Here is a 19,416-nt window from a genome sequence, read left to right as displayed (position 1 = left end):
ACTTTTTTTATACCTTAATCCTCAAATGATAATTTCAACTCTGAAATTTTAAGCTATCATTAAAAACTAATCCCAAAGACTTACCCAAATAAAATGATAATTATTAACACACTATTGACCGGGGGATTTTTGTAGAAACTGATGTCTGTGGCTGGTGATTTGTTATATAAATGACTGTTGAAACACTCAGAACAATAATGCTTGTGTAACAAAAGATGAATTAATATGTCTGTGGTCAATAAGTTGTTAAGGTAACATAGTTTATCCTGCCAAATATGTGATCTGAAGCTTTCCACTAAAGGCTTGAGATTTAATTCAGAGTTTTCCTTTTGAATATTTATTTGGTCTATGTTAGAGTTTTAAAGGATCTCCTCTTGGATCACTTCTCCATGTGCCTTGCTTTAGCACATGAAGAAAGAAACTACAGGATGGGAAAGTAAAACACTGTTGATCAGGACTCGGTGTTCCACTCACTTCCTGGCTGACCTAGACAAGCACTGGCAAGGAGAGGCAGCTCAGATGTGGGCAAGAACCACCTCAGTACAGCAATGAGGACCCTCACTACCAATGTCCTTTCTATGGGCCATAAAAATCTTTTTCAAGGACTACATGTTCCTCCCCAAAATGCAAAACCAGCTTATCTCTCAGGTGAAAATTTTCATCTTGCATGTTAATATATCACTGTGTATTTGCATCACAGGTCCAGTGACTGAGAGTTAGAAGCACTGGTGACTAAGGAAATTCAAAGACACCAAAGCAGAGGGTCAACCAAAGCTCAACTTTACCTCAAAGTGACTGAACTGATGCAGACTACCACACAGCTTGCAGTCTGTTGCCCTTCCTTTCACCTTCAGTCTAGACATTTAACTTTTTAAATCAGTATTCTTATCGTGTAACATTCTCATTTGATAGCATTCTCATCCCAACAGACCCAGAGTTCCTGGGTTATATCACACCACCTCCCCAAATACAAACAGAGGTTGTCAACAGGAAGGAAAACCTCAGTTCATTTCTTTTTTTAAGTGTTTGGTATTTTTCCACTCTCTGAAACTTGAACTTGTTTCTATGTGCAATGTTATAGCATTTAGATGTTTAAAACTTAGATTGATCTGATGACCATGAGAAAGTAAAGCTGAAGTCATAGTTGAATGAAATGATTCCCTGGCAATCCTAATCCATCTCTTCAACCAACAGGTATGGCCCCATCCTCACATTAGACTGGTGAGAAGAAAGGGGACTGACGGGATGGGGTGGTGGGGGTGGGAAGAAGCCTGGAGTAAAATTAAACTATTCAGAGGTTTGTTCATATTTCTTTATTGTTCCTACCATTTCTGTGTTTTATAGTATACCCTTGCTCAGCTCTCCCTCCCTCCTCACCCCTCAATATTGGATAGAGAGCTGAAGAAGTACAGTTCTTCAGAGTTGAATCAGGATCTTTGGGAGAAATAAACTATTATATCTTTAATACATATTCTTAAGTATTCCCATCCCTTTATATATCAAACATTCCTTGAATTTATAAGAATGTCCTAGTTACTGGGAATACCAGATACATTAATAGGATAAAAGTAGCTGACAAAATAGGGAAATAAGAAATTCTAATATAAGCTATGACAGGAAAAATTTTTGGACTTTTTTCCAGGGAGAACTGTTACTGACTTCCATGCTAAAGCAACTATTTGAGTCCTAGAATCAGATTATCCACTTGACCCAAAGCCTGCTAGCATTCTAGAATGTGGTGATTTTGACCTCTGACAAAAAAATAACAGAACTCATTTCAGCCAATCAGAAACCAAACTTTTCATTTCTCATGGAATAGTATAATAGAAGACTCTAAATCACGTTAAGTGTGGGTTGAGAAAGACATAGTGGGATTGAAACTGAAGCAGTCTGTTGTTAACTTTGCTTTGGCTTCTAACAAGAAGGCTTTAGATTCAGAAGGTGTCCTGCATTGGTCTTCCACTGGACGCAGTGAGAGGAGTGAGAGTCCTCCAGCCTCTAGCTAGAAACTCGCAGACCACGCAAGAGATGGAGAAAAGAGAACTAAAGGTAGGGAAAAGAAAAAAAAAAAAAAAAAACTTGCTGTACTCTCCTTAGAGATTTCCACTGGTGATATATGTCTGTAAGCCTTGGGAGCCACATGTACACTGAAGCATTTTTCAGCAAACATCCTCAAAGTTGAGAGCCAAGAGGAGATAAGGAGATAACCTCAGCTGTTCACATACAAACATGGACACCTTCAGTGGGTTTGGAGCTTGGACCCTTCAGTCCCCTTCATCCCTGAGTTTGAAAAATCCTGTACTTGACAACATCTGTTTTATAACTCAGCACTAAGTATAATTTTTTTTTAAACTCAGAAAATTGATATTGGAATCTTTAGTCCAGTTCCATAAGATTCTGAAATAAATCTTTGCAACTGTGAATCCATTTCAAAGACATGAACCTCATCCACAGAGAGAAAAGATAGCTAAAAAAGAAGAAAACCTCTATTGCCCTTTATAATCCTATAGAATCTATATCTGAATAAATCAGATGGAGCTCAAATGCCACCACACCCCTGTATGTTCCTCATTTAAATGGACACACTAGCTGCCTTCATTACCATAATATACACCTGATTTTTAAAAAAACTTTTTATTTTGTATTGGGGTATAACCAATTCACAAATGTTGTGAGTTCAGGTGACTAGCACAGGGACTCGGTCATGCATATACGTGTATCCATTCTCCCCCAAACTTCCATCCCATCCAGGCTACCACGTAACATTGAGCAGAGTTCCTTGTGCTACACAGTAGGTCCTTGTTGGCTATCTGTTTTAAATATAGCAGTATGTACATCTCCAACCCAAACTCCTTAATTATCCCTTCCTCCCGTCCTTCCCCCCAATAAGTTCATTCTCCAAGTCTTTGAGCCTCTTTTTTTGTTTTGTAAGTCCATTTGAATATACATCTGTATTTTGATTTTTTAATACTATAAATTACTATCAGATCACAGTACTGTCAACATTTAAGATTGGATCAGGTGGTAGGTTGTTGGATGAGTCAACGCTATAAACTGCTACTCTCATGCTTTTTTTTAATCAAATCACATTTTACAGTACTCCTTACCAGGTCCTAATCTCACCACAGCTCACATCTTCAGTGATCCTCTTGAGCGGGCACACAGTAAAGACAGTCTTAGCAAGCCCCAGGGTCCAAAGAGACTTACGATCCTCAAGAGAGTAACACTGAAGTGGGTCCTCCCTCTCAAAACAGCTGCTAACAAAGGATATTTTTGAAGCTCCGTATAACCCAATGGAAAAACAAGTCTTTCAGATCCTTAAGGGCTCACTTTTCATCCTCCTCTCTCTGGCTGTATTTTAGAGGCAGCAAAGAGAAGTTAGCGCCAAGGAGACTGTTCTTCCTCCTGCTGCTTTTTTCTCTTTTAAAGACAGAAACGCTTTCAGCCTCAAACACAAAAGCTGCCTGGGGCCTAAAGATCTGTTTATTTTGCAGCTTACAAAGAGCAGGAGACCCGCAGTATTCTCACTGACCAGAGTCCAAGTGTTCTTGGGCTCTGCAAAAGGCCCCCGGGCCGTCCTGTAAGTGAGCTGGGAAAAGCAGAAGCAGCCCCCTTAGCTGGGGAAAGCTAGCTTTTCAGGGGCCTGAGGGGACAGTACCCCTCGACCTCAGCTCTGGTAAATGTGCTCCACCACCCCTGCAAAAGTACAGTCAAGGGACTGGAGAGCTAGTTTGTTAGGGCACAAGAGCTCACTCAGGCTGATCCTGAAACCCAGGTGCCGGCCGCTGCTGGATGATGACAGAAAAGGCCATGCCTTTCTAAGGCTCTTCCTTGGGCACTCTTACCCCTGTATCATACTACGGGCGAGATGGCACCTGTACCGTCGTGTTGCTAGGCCCCTGGTGCCCAGCAGATGTTGGCCTGTGGGGAAGCAGAGCCTCCCTTATCTCTGGGGAGTCTTCCTGTTAATTACAGTAACACATCTGGGAAGAAAAGGGCTTTTTGATTTGGCTGGTGATTGCTATTGTTCCCTAAGTAAATGAGCCAAAGTTAATTGCACCTGTGAGCTGTAAAACCCTAAGCCAAAAGCAGTGGGCTGGTAAGCTAGCTCATTCCTACAGAACCTCAGCCATTTTTCCTCCGCCTCTGGCTGCAGCTAAGCTAGCCAGAGCCCTGTCAGTGGTCCGAGGAGCCGCCCTCCTCAGTCCTGATGGTTCCCAGGACCTTGGTCAAACCCTGGCTCTCACTTCAGCCCTGATCACTTTCCCCAAAATCAAACTTCCTCTAGAAATGGCATGGCCCCATTGTTAGAAGTTTGCATGGTTCTCAGGAAATTAGTCATTAGCGCCCCACAAGGCTCTGGTCCATATGTTCATTTATCTACCAACCTTCAGTTCTTTCTCCTTTATCTCCTGATGATTTTAGCTCCTGTTTCACTGTCATTCTCCTGTCTTAATTCTTGGAGATTTCCACCTACCTGTAGGTACACCTTCCAACACCCCACTTCCATCTCACTTCTCATTTCCTTGGACTTCACTCCTCCAATATCGTTGCCCTCCCCCCACCTCAGCTATTCACTTCCAAAGTCACAACCTTGTCTTTATCTTTTCTCCGGCCTTTACTTCCTGGCTTTCAGACCGCTTGAACCTCCAATCCATAGAACTTTGCCCTGTCCTTCATCTCCGTTTTTCACCCTTCTTGAGATTCATTCTCCTTCTTACTCAATTTAAATTCCATGACCAATCATTATAATCATGCCCATGTATAATTACTATTTTCCCTTGCCCTTCTCTCAGTCTGATTAATCACCATCCTGGGTAAATTCAACTCCCCATCTGCTCTAATTTGCACTCATGTAACTGTACAAGCTCAGCAAAACACACACACTCACCCAACTTCACTTTAAATTCATGACTACCAGTCTCAAGTGAGCCCTTCCTTACTACTGCTGGGCATTTATACTAAGCATCCCTAGTTCATCCACTCCCCCTGTGTCCCAAACTGGGTTTCATATCCCCTCATTCCATCAGTTCCCCTCACTCTCACATCTCAGCTGATTCTTTGCCTCCTACTTCCCTGAGAAAAGTGAAGCAATCAGAAAAGAACATCCACAGATTCCCACCACCTCATCTGTCCACTAGCCATCTACCCACTTACCTGCATCTCTGTCTAAACGTTGCGCCTTCCCACTTGTTCCCAGAGACCAACTCTTCTTCTCTTCCTGAAGCCAGTCCCTCCCCTGTGCTCACTTGCTCAAGAACATGACCTCAGCAGTTAATTCTCCCCTTTCTCACATCAACTATTACTTTCTACTGTTTCATTTCCATCAATATACAAACATTCTCCCATCTTAAAAAAAAAACAAAAACATTTTCTTTGCCCTCACCTCCCCTTTCAGTTTCTGTTCTATTTCCTGGTTCCCTTTTGATGCAAAACTTCCAGAGAGTTGCCTGTACTTGCTGATCCAATTTCTCTTCTCTTGTTCTCTTAAACTTACTTCAAATAGGTTTCTATTCTCACCACTCCACAAATATATATATATATATATATATATATATATATATTAAGGGACACCAATCACCTCCTCCTTGATAAATCCAATCATCAATGCTCAGTCCTTGCTTTCTTGATTTTTCAGATTTTGATCTAATCCCAGTTGACCATCCCCTCTTCCTGAATCATTTGCACTTGGTTTCCAGGATTCTAAACTCTTGATCTTCCTCCTGCCTCAGTCGTTGTGCTTTCCAAATCTTTTTGTTTATTCTTCTCTCCAACATTTCACTTTGGATTTCTTAGTCCTCTTCTACATGAAATTCCTTCCTAGTGATTTCATCCAGTCACACAGCATTAAATGCCATTTATATACCAGCAAATCTTAAATTTATATCTTCATCCCATACATTGCTCCTGAAATTCAAACTCATATCCCCAACTCCTTACTCAGCATTTCATCTTGGGTGTCTACATTTCATACATGTCTACATGCCCCAAACTGAACTCCTGACCCTCCTCCCCAGAATCTTTACCCATATCTCCTGGACCCCCATCTCAATGGATGCCATCTCCATCTTTCAATTTGCTGAGGCCAAAAACCTCAAGTCATTTATGATTCTTCTCTTGTGTTCATGCCCTCCATCTAACATATTAGGAAGCTCTTGACTCTACTTGCAAACTATATCCAGAAGGTGACTGTTTTCCACCACTTCCTCTGCTATCACTGTGGTTTGTGGCACCATCATATCCCCTGCTTGGATTAATATCAGAGCCTCCTCTAACGCTTTCTGCTTCTACTCTTGCCCCACAGCACCCAGAATGAGCCTAGCCTCCCACATTCCCTCTCTGGCCTCCTCTTCTGCTCTCCTCGTTCACTTCATTTCGGCCACTCCTGGCTATTCCCCAAACACCTCATGCCTTCTTCTGCCTCTGCAGCGGCTCCTCCCTCTGCCTGGAATACTCTTCCCCTGAGACCGTGGATAATTCCCTCACTTCCTTCCAAACCTTTGGTTAAATGTTACCTTTTCTGTGAGACCTACCCAGACCCCCTTATTGAATTCCATTGCTACTTTTTCCTTTTTTGCTCAATAGCATTTATTACCTTCTGCTTATGTTTATCATCTGTCTCCTCTTGCTAGAATGTATGCTTCACTAGGTCAAGGAACTTTGTCTGTTTTACTCCTATGTAGGTGTATCTCAGGCAAACAGAACAAGCAGTATCTGTCATATAGATAGTGTTCAGTATCTGTTGAATGAATACATTTCTAAGGTTAAACATCATAAAATGTGAATGGTAGAAAGTGAATAGAGGTGGGCCTAGGTGGACAATAAATGTTTTAATAAATAGATATTGGGGGAAGAGAATAAGGGATAAAGAGGGACTTGATAAAGCATTAAAAGCAACAGCCTACCAGTTAGCCCTGGATGCATTTCAAGACTTATATTGAATTTCATTATAAAAAGGAGTATCAATAACTTCCACAAGATGGCACTATGTCCCAGGCCTGTTTTCCTGCATTCGAAGTTTGAAATATTGTAAAACTGTGTGTAACTGGTGCCCTCTGCTGGCTTGCTTTTGTTTTTGTTTTTTGACTTTGAGCCTTTGGTTTAAAGATGTAAGTGATGGGCTCTATATACTTCCTTGAACATGCTGTGTGAATTCTTAAATCCGTAATTTAAGCCAGCTGCCCAAAAGCACACTCAAAAGTTTATAGTACTGGCACAGCATACAGGCATAACACTGGTACCAGTCTGATTGCCACAGAGAACCACTGTGGTGTGGGGACACTCAGATCCATGCACGGCATTCTAACTACATACCAGTCACGCATCACGCCACAAAATCCAGCACGCCTGCTGCCCTGTGGCTCTACCTCTCCTTGGTCCTTCCATCTCGACTACAATCCCTGGTACCATTTTGGAAGGATGGGCAAAACTGCCTTCCAATCCCTCTACCCTTGCTCTAGCTTGCCACCCTCCCACCTTACTTATAACTTATGGTAACAAGAAACAGAGCTGGGAGAAAGGAGTACAGCTTCTTATATAAATAAGTATTTGACAGGTTGGGCTTAATTAGAGGATAATTACAAGGATTTTTATTCCAATGCTACTCTTCCCTTCTGCCCCCCACCACCCACCCACATACACACACCATAATTAATATTCCCTGGAAATTTAAATCATTCATATCCTACTTGGACCCTTTCAGTGTGGTATAAATTTAGAAGGCTGATTAGACTACATACTTAAGTGATGAGTAACTTTCTCAGGAATCGTCACATTAGGGCCTGTTGGTCCTTAAGCAGGCCAGCACCCCTGTGCCAGCAGCAGCCCAAAGAAGCTGCCATATATGAGCTCATCACCCTTCAGGTAGCAATGCCTAAGGGCTTGGGATTTCTGAACATGTCCTTACAAGACATTTATAGCTTTTTTATTTGCACTCCCCGCCCCCCAAATTTTTGGATCCCATCTATATCCCTGGCTTGTGAAACTTTTTGGACTCACATGTAGAACGTTTATAAAATTTTTTGTCTTAAATTTTCTGTTCAAAGTTCAAAGGTGTCTCTCCTATAAGGGCTCCCCAGTGGTTCTGTAGCAAAGAATCCACCTAATAATACAGGAGACGTGGCAGGAGACGCAGGGTCAGGAAGATCCCCTGGAGAAGGAAATGGCAACCCACTCCAGTATTCTCACCTGGAAAATCCTATGGACAGAGAGGAGCCTGGTGGGCTACAGTCCATAGGGTCGCAAAAGAGTTGGACACGACTTAAGAGACTAAACAACAAAAACCCTCCTGTATAAGGCATGAACATTCACTTTCGTCACTAACAGTTTTATAGGCAATGACTGGATCTCTTTTAAGCCTTTCTTGCAGGCTGTGGTGGTTCTATTCTCTAATCTGGTTTCATAGGCCAGCCTCCTTTCCCTCAGATTCCTACCATTTTGGTTATTCCAGTTATCCTTCTGTGATCCTTTTCTAATTGCACTATAGCCTGGTTGTGAGGCCACCGATTCTATACAGAGAATTCCAAACACAAAAGTGCTGGATTCTGTTTATATCTCAATAACCTCCTCGATAATGCCCAGAATTCTGAGCCAGTGTCCTCCAGATACTACATATGGAACTAAGGAGTTTGCTTGGGTGTACCACCTCAGGCACCTCGAACTTAAAATGTCCCATTCTTTTCTTATCTATTTCCAAACCTGTTCTCACTTCTGTTTTCTCATGGTATAGTTATTAGAAACACAAACATCCACTCAAGGTGGAAGCCCTCCCAGTCATCCTCTTCCCCTTCTACCTTCCAACATGCATTTACCAAGTTCTAAAAATCTCTCCAGTCAGAACCCTCACCTCCTTTGCCCACTGTCACCACCCTTAGTCTGGACTCTCATTTTTCACTATTGCCACAAAAGCTCCCCATGCTCAGCCTCTGTAATTCAGCATGAACACAGCTATTAGAATTTCACACACCATGGAAGTGTTAGGTGTGAATCCTAGATACCTTTTTTTAAACAAAAAACTTATTTTCATTGGAGGATAACTGCTTTACAACATTGTGTTGGTTTCTACCATACATCGGCATTAATCAGCCGTAGATGTACATATGTCCCCTCCCCCTTGAATCTCCCTCTCACCTTAGGTGGGAATCCTATATTCCTTTCCAAAAGCTCCTTTACTTGCCATTGACTCCAGGATCCAACAATTCAACATACTCACCATTCTCAGACCTCAACTTCTCTGGCCGCAGCCCATCTATTCTGTGCTCCCCTCCACTGCCAAGAGGTATCAGGCCCTGTGCGCCTGGACATATACTCATCCTTCTACCCACAGATACCTCTTTTCTATCTGAATTGAATCTGCCGCCCCACCCTGTACCCTAATAGCCAACCCACAACACCCTATCCCCTGCCACCTGCTCTCTGAACTACAGCCACAAGACTGAACAGGATCAGGCCTTGGGTAATTCCAAATATTAGATGGTGTGACAGCTGAACATGACAGCACAGGCACGTCAATTCACCCCACTGAGGAAGTATTCTTCAGAGTGATTCAAATCTGTGGAACTTTCTGCTTACCAACACGGATGCAGCTGCTATGTGAGTTCCCTCAAGCTGATCATCAGAAACCCATTCAGATAATGAAAATGTATTAAGACATTAAAAAAAATTTTTTTTACTTGATGTTTGGCGGAAAACAACACAATATTATAAAGCAATTATCAAAAGTAAATTTAAAAACAATTTATACAACTCTTATTACATTCCACCACTATCCCCTATCTTGTTTCTGATGTGGACTATATAACAATCATGAGCCAATTCTGGTCAGTCAAGGCATGCAGAGTAGTGTAGTGGTTACCTTGTTTGGACAGGGTATGCTCTCCCAGTTTTCCAGCTGCCATTAGTCACACGAAGCATGCCAGCTCCACTTGCTCAGCCCAGGTATTGCTGACCTGGGCTAAAGGCCTTGGCCACTTTGTCTCCCAAACCATTTTTTGCTTGCTGAAATCCCAACCTACCCTCCAGGACTAAAGCTCAAGTGCTGTTTCCTCTAAAAAATATTTCATTACTCCAGCTCTCTTTGCCCTCCAGCCTCTTTGAATTCCCCCAACATTCTGCTTGTGTATTATGATACATCATACTCCCCTTGAAGTTAGTTAGTGGCATACAGGCTTCATTAAGAACTAAGTGGAAATTCTGAGTCAAGGTTAAGTGACCAATTCTGTGATCTTTGGCAACAAAACTGGACATATTATCCAGGGTTCTCGCATTTGAGCTGTAGATAAATAACAGAGCCTGCATTTGGTATACTGAGAAAGGTCAAGAGAAGTGACTTTACATGCACACACATACACAAATTCTTACTCTCCATGTCCCTACTGTATGCCTTCTGCTTACAGAAAAATCATGAGACAGCTCGATGTGTTGTTATTTTTTTAATAAATAGAAACCACAGCACTTCATTTGTTACAGAGAAGAATTAGAGGCAATAATTTGAGGGCCCCACAAAGCTTTTTCATCTATAGGATAACAGAAAGGATAATCACCTTCACCACCCAAGCCTTTTGTTAACATTTTCTTTTGATCTCTGATCTCCCACCCACATCAGCGTGCCACTTCCAGAATGGAACTCTGCCTTCAAATCTTCTACTAGTTGGAAGGCTGATCTATCAGCTTGTCTTAGTAATGGAATGGAGGTCCCCAACTCAACTGAGGAACCTGGACAAATCTTCTTTGATTTCAGCCTCATCCCAAGGCCCATGAATGTTTTCTTTAAAAAGCTGCAGGCGAATGAGGTAGAAAGGGCAGAGACATGAGATGGAAATCAGCAGAAGGGCAAAGAGTATGGCCCCCACAGCACTGATGGACAGCAGGCCTCCTAAGGCTGAGAATGCAAAGAGCAGTGTGACCCCCACATAGCTGCGGGGCGTACATGCCTTCAGTTTCTTCTGTAACATGGGCCACAGGGCAAAAATCTGGATGGCAAATGTCACCATGATGAAGGCATGGAGGGATCGGGGCAGGCGGGAGGCAAGGCAGACAGAAGCAAAGATGGCCATGTTCAAGGACAGTGTGCTGGATACAATGGCAGCATTGGCGCCATAGTCAAAGAAGATGAGGTGACCTAACAGCATGAAGACTGCCATGGCATAGATGGTGTCAGTGCTGACAGACTCTGTCAGGGTCTTCAGCACCGGCGAAAAGCCATAGGTGAAAGTAATGAAGACTAGGGCACTCTTCAAGTCAGCCCACCGGGTCCGCCCACTCTTCTTCCGTCCTTCACCTCCGTCAATGAAATCAAACAAAACATAGCCAATCAGTGAAGAAGCCAGGCCGGTCCCAAAAAGCCACTGAGGGGCCAGAAGACCCTCATCCATATACCACCAGATAACCACAAAGACACAGACACTGCACAGCTGCTGTATCACCACACTGGACTCAAACACCACAGCCCAATATTGGTATTTCCGGGCATAGATGTTTTTCCGGAGCTCTTCAAGGAACCTCTGATCCACGTAGTTATCAGGAAAGGGCTGTCGCTCATACAAGACCTTCTGCCACCTGACCTCTTTGGTGTTAGCTACAGGCTGGGCACACATTATCCTTTCCCTCAAACTCAGGCGACTTCAATCTCCCTTGCAGAAGTCCATGTGGTTCTCGTTCTTTATAAAGTTTTGAAGTAAGACTTCTCTGGAAATTCCATGCTGAGTTGTGGATGATATTGTATTGACCTTCCCTTGCTTTCAAAGGCAGTGACCCAGGCTAGGCCTACAGTAGATGAGTTTGTTCTCTGAGGCAGGACAATGCAGCTAAGTTCCTACAAAAAGAGAGACTATGAATCTATGAAAGGTCAAGGGTAGGACTGAGCTAAAATCAAATCAACTTGGTTCGTTAGAAGCCTGAACAAAATATATGTGGTGGCCATCTTATACTATAGATATGAAAACTTCATTTCAGATTTTACAGTGTAATTCTTTTTCAGCTGTTGCTTATCCAGTGCCTACTATGTCCTGAGCCTTTGAAGCTTCTTCCATTTAATCTCCACAACCTTGCAAGTTAGTGTCAGTCCCATTGTATCTAGTAAAACAGCTGAGATTCAAACAGTGGTAAATAGTGGAGCCAGATTCAAACCAAAGTTCGGCCCAAAAGCCTGTACCTCTAAACCAGTTCTTAACTCAGGGGTTCACACACCCCTGAGGTCTATCGATGATCTCCAAGACCGTTCAAAAACCCTCCCTGTTAATGCATATTTGTTGCTGTGATTTATGCAAATTTCTAGGACTAAAATCCAAGTTTTTATTGGGTTCTCAAAGGCATCTGTTACTTAAAAAAAGTAGAAAAGAATAAAGTTACCGGTCTATAAGGAAAGGTAAACCTCACAATACGGAAAGATACGAGCTCTGTGGTTTGTTTAACCAAAAGCAAAGATTCAAGATTCTTAATCCCTTAATTGAGCTTAACATCCTTTCAAGAGCTATCATCCTACTCATTAACGGCGAAACTCGGGAGGATCGAAGATAATGATCCCCTTTCCACAAAGGGAAAACTAAGAGTCAAAAATACCAAGGTCATCCAGCAAGACTGAGAAGAAAATTCTTATTGCCCGACCTTATTTCTTCCAAGGAAACCACCGTAGGGTCCGAGGCGCCGAAAAGGGCAACGCCCACCCAAAGGGTGGGGGACAGGGCCGGGTGGGGTGTCCCCGGGGGCGCCCCACTCCCCCTCCTGGGCCTCCCCCGCCCGCCGCCGCCGCCGCCGCCGCCGCCGCCGCCCTTGACCAGCATCGGGCCTGCGGGAGATGGCGGAGGAGGCCCGGAAACACTGACTCCCAATCGGAACCCACCTGCCCGCGATTTCCTAGGGGTGCGCGGCCAAGGAAGGACGGCCGCCCGCCTCCTTCCCCATCCAGGGCGCCGGGGTCGTGTCGATGGCTGAGCACTTCCGGGGCCGCCACAACCTCCGCGGCTAGAGCGCCCTTTCTCAGCCGGTGAGGCAGTGATGTCGCTGCTGCCTCCTCCTGGCCACTTAAGAGGAACTTCCAGTTCCTCTCCCAGGAGGAATGCTCTGAGCCAGGAAAGCTGATCTTCAACAGCGAGACCCGGAATGTGGCATCGGAAGGGCAAGGGAGAGAAGCCAGGCTGGAAGAAGAAAGGTTATAAGGGCGACTTGATTGAGCTCCTGTTGTGAAGTCAAGCCCTCAGCTAGGGACATCCCATGCATCCGTGCATCCACTGGACACATATTCAATAAATATCTACAGGTATCATGCACTGTTTCAGGTGCTAGTGATACAGCAGTGAACAGAAGAGACAAGAATTCCTCCCCTCACGGAGATTTCTGTCTTGTGCATTGACCTGTAAAGAGACGACGTCCTCCTCTTTTCATGGAAGACAAAACTGAGGCTCAGAGAGGTTGTGATTTGTCCAAGGCCACACACTTGCAAAGTGGATTAACCTAGATTAACATCCAATTGTCTACCGCTTGGAGGTGCAGTATTTTCCTCTGCCTCCTGGAAGGGGTGAGGGTGGAGGGCCCTGTGACTGAAAACAGCCAGACACTTGGAATGGGAGGCTGCTAACATTCACCTGAGGTTGTGGAAATATAAGAGGATGCATAAACAGATGGGAGTAATGAAGAAGCAAAGGGAGATAGTAGGACACAAGATGTAGTCGACACATAAGTCAGAAAACCTAAATCCACTTACTAGCTGTGTGACTCTGGAGAAGGCAATGGCACCCCACTCCAGTACTCTTGCCTGGAAAATCCCATGGATGGAGGAGCCTGGTAGTCTGCAGTCCATGGGGTTGCGAGGGTTGGACACAACTGAGAGACTTCACTTTCACTTTTCACTTTCATGCATTGGAGAAGGAAATGGCAACCCACTCCAGTGTTCTTGCCTGGAGAATCTCAGGGATGGGAGAGCCTGGTGGGCCTAGGGGGTCGCACAGAGTCAGACACGACTGAAGCGACTTAGCAGCAGCAGCAGCAGCAGCGGCTGTGTGACTCAGCAAGTCACACTAAGTTTGATTTCTTCTTCTGTAAATGGAGATAACACTATTTCCTCTTGGCTACTTAATGGGAGAGTCAATGGGGTCAAACATGAAACATAAAAAGTGTGAAGTGCTGACTGATGTATAGCTGCTGTTAGCCTACTTTCATCATCCTAATGATGGAAATGGCCAAGTGAAACTCTGCAAAATGATCTCTTTCCATTTTTCCCTCTAGGTGTCTGTTCCAAGATTTGACAAGATTCCCTGGTTTAGTGAGGCCAGCTTCATGAACAAGCCATTAGTGCTCAGCCTCCCCAAAAGGTAACAGCCCAACCACTGAGAGCAAAGATTTCAAGCAAGGTCTCATGGAAGATGATTTCTTAAGGATTAGGGACAACCATCTGAGGGGCATAGCTGGACGGTTAAGAGGCTAAGTCAAGTGCTTAAAAACCAGAAAGGAGAACTTGCCCAGCAGTCCAGTGGTTAAGACTATGCCTTCCAATGAAGGGGGTGCATGTTGGCTCCCTGGTTGGGGAACTGAGATCCCATATGCCCCAGGGTGCCACCAAATTTTTTCTTTTAATTAACAACAACAAAATGGAAAGGGCCATGGTTTTTAACCCAAAAGTGAGCCCTGAGAATTGGCCTGGCTGGAGGGGATAAAACCTCAATTAACTTCCTTCTGTTCCACTACCACTTAGCAATACAAGAAAATTTTGCCCATGGACACTGCCTTTCAAAACAGTTCCATCCTCTTCATCATCTTACCCTGTCTCCCTGCTTTAATTTGAACTTTTAAAATTTTAACCATCAAAAGTCTAGAATCATAAATTCTTATCTTCATAGAGTAGCAACTTTCTGTATTTTAACTCTGAGACAATCTCCTCTAATCTCACCAGTCCTGCCCTTTCAAACAAATGCCTGTGGAACATGTGTCTATCCTTTAAAATTGGGGGATTTCATGTGTAGGGAGTTGCCACTTGAAATAACTGAGTTTACTCATTCCTCCCCCATTTCTAATCCCCGGGTATGATCCCCAGGTCTTATACTCTCCTCTGAAAGGGGAAATAAAAGGAAGGGTGAGTGTAAGGTTAATGTTAGGGTGAATGGGAAAAACCAGGGAAGACTGGGAGAGGGCAGGCCAGGAGCTAAGTTTATAGGTACATTATAGATGAGAAATTGGCTCCCTGGCATGTAAAGTCATTTGCTGAAAAGATAATACTCTCTGAAAAGAGCCTTTCCTCCTTTTGGTAACTGTCATGTACCCTCCTGCCCATGGATAAATGACTCTGCATGAGAAATACTCCCTCCACATCCCATTTCAATAACATACACCTTTGCTTCGTCCACTGCCCTTCTTAGAAACCACATTCTCAGTAAGCAGCTAGACAGTTTTGTATATTCTCAGAAGCACCTGTAAAGTGCTTGTTGTTTGGTTTTTTTTTTTTTCTCATAACTTGGAATATATCTAAACTCTAGCTAATGTCTTAAAATAAAGCAGGCAATCTGAGATTGAATAAACCCAAAGGCTTGTTGACTAAATAAAAACACCAATGACTTAGTTCTTATTAAGAGTTGTTAGCAGTTCAAGAATCAGCATGAGTAATGACAATTTAGCACCTTTTAATTGGGGGCAGGGTACAAACTCACATGGCAGTGATACATGGTCAGATGGTCAGCATACATGAGTAGAGCTGGACGAAGGGAACTGTAATGAAGGGAGATCACCTCCCTTCAGAAGAGGAACAATCAGCCTCTACCCTGGTCAATGCTGCCTGCAGGTATGTGACCCCATCTATATTTCCAGTGGTAGCAGAAATGTGGATTTCCATGTGAAATGGGTAGTGTCTGACATCTAACTAGGGTAACATCCCGCTATCCCATCCCACCCCACACCTCTTAGACCTAAGGCTGCAGCCATGAGCAAAGCATCCCTGTGCATGGCTGTCTCACCCCCAGCTCCCTTTTGCCTTGATTGTACAAGCCTTTGGTGGGAGGTAGGAAGGGAGCACTGGAGTAGGCAATGGCAACCCACTCCAGTATTCTTGCCTGGAAAATCCCATGGACAGAGGAGCCTGGGGGGCTACAGTCCATGAGCTTGCAAAGAGTTGTACATGACTGAGCAACTGAGCATGCCCGCAGGGAGCAGGGATGTGAAAAAGGCAGACCAAGAACACAACTGGGCACTCTCACACCCTGTTCAGTTTCACAGACAGGTCCTGGGGTGTCCTGGGGCCAGCCAGCTGGGGAGAGAAAGAGTAGTTTTTCCATGCAGCCAGCCATGCTTGAGCCAGTTGCAAAGAGAAATAAGTTGACATGGTACGGAGCTCTGCCCATGTCTGTTCCAGGAGGATTTCTCAACACCTCTGAAGAGAAATGGTGCTTACCTACCTCACAAGAACTCTAAGATGTAGACAGCACCTATGAGGTGCCCTGACCTTCAGAAGGACAAGATAGGAATGGAAAGTCTTTTGAAAGGATTCTCCAAGTCTCAACAGTTCCTAAGAATTGGAAACCCCTTCTCTGGCCATAGCTCAGAGTTCCAAGCTGTTTATTTCTGGAAAAAACCCTTTTCTAGGAACTTGGTTGGGAAGTTCTGAATGTGCTTTAAGTATTACTGAGCTTTGGACAAGCAGTTCCAACACAGAACAGTCTGAAAAAGAGAAAGGAAACTTCAGTGAAATGCACTCAGAGCACCCCTAAATGCGAATTCTGGATACACACCTGCAGGCTTGGAGGAGGTGAGACCCAGTTCTGAGGGTCACTGCCCACAGACCCCTTCCTTCCAGGAGGTGTCTCTCTCAGGTCAGCCTGACTGTGCTGAAGCCACATCCATCATTTGTCTCAAAAGCCCTCACGTCACACTGTGGTCCTGTTTGTTTAACATTCTTGAGCGCCAAAGCAGTTTTACAGGGGCCTCTGATCTCTCCTGGTCAGCATTTGGGTATCAAGTTCAAGGCGAGCTGTTCACACGTCAAAGACAGAGGTGGTAAAGGAGCTGGATCAGACCCACTTCCCCACTCTCCCAGAGCATGGTGGGAGAAATAAAACAATAAATGCCTCATGAACACCATATGCATGACTTTGTTATAAATGAACAATGGACAATGAAATCTTTCCTTATAAACGAGGAGAGGTGTTCTTGGCAGAACTACCAGCATTCCACACGATTTTCCATTTCTCGGAGGCCAGGGAAGGCCCAGGGCTGCACACACAGGCTGCTTACGAGGCCCAGGCCCCCTGCACACCTTGGCTTCTTACAGTGTAATTAAACAACCCACAGGGGCCAGCAGGGTGGGTCACCCCGGGAAGAGAACTCTTGTTATTGCTGTAGCATCTCTGCCTCACCTTCTGCCTGGAATGAAGGAATGTTCCAGAGGAAGAGTATAATTGGAGGGAGATGTTCCATGGTAGGAAATGGGTGGATCATTTTAGGGTACAGGGACAGAAGCTCCAAGAAAGCAGGCCAGGCAGGAAAGGACGGCTCTCGTTAAATATCAGTGGCTTGTGTGCAGGCCTTGCCAAGAAGGAGCTCTGGGGTACATTTCACCCATTATCTTTCTGCTTTTCTCAACAGTTTTTTTCTTGCTTTGTTTGTACACCATCCACTGTCTCTGACAACCTACAACTGGCTTGATTAGTTCAAAAAAAGGGGTGAACTTCTCTGGTGGTGCAGTGGTAAGAATCTGCCTGCCTATGCAGGTGTTCGATCCCTGGTCTGGGAAGATTCCACATGCCACAGGGCCAACTAAAGTCTATGTGTCACAAATGCTGAGCTCACGTGCTGCAGCTTCTGAAACCCACGTGCCTAGAGCCTTGCTCCAAAACAAGAGAAACCACCTCAATAAGAAGCCCACGCGCCACAAGGAGGAGTAGCCCCCACTCGCCGCAACTAGAGAAAGCTGGCACAAAAGCAACAAAGATCCAGTGCAGCCAAAAATAAATTTAAAAAATTTTAACATTAAAAAAAGAGAAAAACCTAAAGGGCCAGAGAAGCCAGAGAGACTAAAGAGGAGAAATCTTATGGCAGCCCCAAAATGGCCAGGGCCCTCCAGGTTCAGGGTGAGAAGCAACAATTTGGGTGTCCCCCAGGTTTTCTCTGAAGTGCCCAAGGGCCTGACACCTCACACGGGGCACCTCGGTTCTAACTTGCTTTTGTTTTGCCTTCTCAGATATCCTCATTCCTCTGCCACTTTTCTGGTTGCATCCAAGAAGGACATGAATTTGCCAATTTTGTTCCAAGTTCCAGATATCTTATCTAAGGTACCCAATTATTTTTTAATGGAAAAGAAACCCGAGGCTATAAATAGTTCCAGGATGACAGAATATGAATACAAAGGGTATCATATCTCCCTAACACAGCCCTGAGTCTGGATCATCCTCAGTGTTCCGCAGAGATCTGTTAAATGAAGTGAGTGAACACTACCTGCCCCCTGCCCATCCTGTCCTGAGTATCTTAAGGCTCCCATGCACTAGAACTAAGAATAAAGGCATCAGGTTACAATCATCAAAAAGGGACACCCCCCCCCCCACCAACACACACACCAAAAAAAAATTTTTTTTTCATATTGAAGGGTCTTCCCTGAGACCTTCAGGGACTGCTTCTCAGCCTGTGCCCAGAACCAGTCCGCCTTTCTGGAGTCTCTAACCCCTTCCCCCCACCACCATGAAGCCCTCTGTCTCCCACCTAAGACCCCCTAAACCCAGGGAATTTCGCATTAAGAACTCCACACCTCTCCTTCACCTCGTGGAAACCTGCCACGACTGGCTGCTGGGGGACACTGCGGGGCGGGGGTTCCCATATGAGGGGTGCTGGTGCAGCGAGCACCCGCCCCAGGTGGAGAAAGAGCATTCCGGGGGATGTGGGCAGTGTCTCCACCTGAAAAATCCCAAGTCACACTCCCAGGGCTGCTACAGGCGGCAAGCCAAGCGCTTGGCACGGTGCCCTCGGGTCAGGGGATGAACGCTTCCAGGGCCCTCGCGTTATGTGGTTGAAAGAGATGAGTGAGTCAGATGCCACCCACACAAATGAGTGGGCGGACGGCCCAGGTACCCAACCGCGGACTCAGAGCAAAGTTCTGGAGAGGAGGTGGGGGGAAAGGTCACCTGCGGCCTGGGGGAGTGGCGAGGGAAGGATGCGAGAAGCGGCGGCACCTGCACTGGATCTGGAAGATATTATTTCCACCTGAGGAGGAAGGGCCGGGGGTGGGGGTGGCCAAGACTTGGAGCTTGGGCTTGCCGCCAGAGCATCCAGGAATCCCGCCGGCGGGAGCGCGGGCCCGGGGTGGGAGGGACCCAAGGAGGCGGGTGGACCCCGCCCGGGCACGAAGGGGACGTTCCAGGTCTACAAGCACGGGAGTGGCGGGGTCAGGGCTGTGCTTGAGAGTCAAGCACGAATCCCCCGAACACCTTAGGCTGGACAGGCAGATAG

General features: G+C 45.1%; 2 protein-coding genes across 4 annotated transcripts in view; one reads left to right on the top strand and one right to left on the bottom strand.

The window, feature by feature from the left end:
* The first annotated feature begins 1,513 nt into the window (after nt 1–1,513).
* The window catches only part of C5H1orf105 (chromosome 5 C1orf105 homolog), a 34,637-nt gene continuing 16,734 nt past the window's right edge, over nt 1,514–19,416 (top strand). The window contains exons 1-3 of one of the 2 annotated variants that reach the window (XM_025285926.3): nt 1,514–2,049; nt 14,221–14,306; nt 18,158–18,248. In XM_025285926.3, coding sequence (XP_025141711.3) covers nt 2,029–2,049; nt 14,221–14,306; nt 18,158–18,248 — 198 coding nt within the window. In that variant the 5' untranslated portion in view covers nt 1,514–2,028. The other variant, XM_044943019.1, reaches the window with a different exon arrangement.
* PIGC (phosphatidylinositol glycan anchor biosynthesis class C) lies at nt 10,416–12,996 on the bottom strand. 2 transcript variants are annotated; one of them, XM_006043861.3, is made up of 2 exons: nt 12,839–12,996; nt 10,416–11,812 (listed from the first exon to the last, which is right to left on the bottom strand). In XM_006043861.3, the coding sequence occupies exon 2, from the start codon at nt 11,592–11,594 to the stop codon at nt 10,701–10,703; it is 894 nt and encodes a 297-aa protein (XP_006043923.1). In that variant the 5' UTR covers nt 11,595–11,812; nt 12,839–12,996; the 3' UTR covers nt 10,416–10,700. The 2 variants fall into 2 exon arrangements, with proteins under 2 accessions (XP_006043923.1, XP_006043924.1); XM_006043862.4 differs by lacking the exon at nt 12,839–12,996 and adding an exon at nt 12,604–12,755.

Source organism: Bubalus bubalis, chromosome 5 (assembly GCF_019923935.1).
Source record: "Bubalus bubalis isolate 160015118507 breed Murrah chromosome 5, NDDB_SH_1, whole genome shotgun sequence".
NCBI classification, from domain to species: Eukaryota; Metazoa; Chordata; class Mammalia; order Artiodactyla; family Bovidae; genus Bubalus; species Bubalus bubalis.
Note: the sequence above shows the minus strand (reverse complement) of the source record. Positions and strands in the feature narration are given on the sequence as shown.

Coding starts and splice junctions, on each gene's coding strand:
- PIGC (XM_006043861.3), bottom strand. CDS start 11,594: ATGTGTGCCCAGCCTGTAGCTAACACCAAAGAGGTCAGGTGGCAGAAG.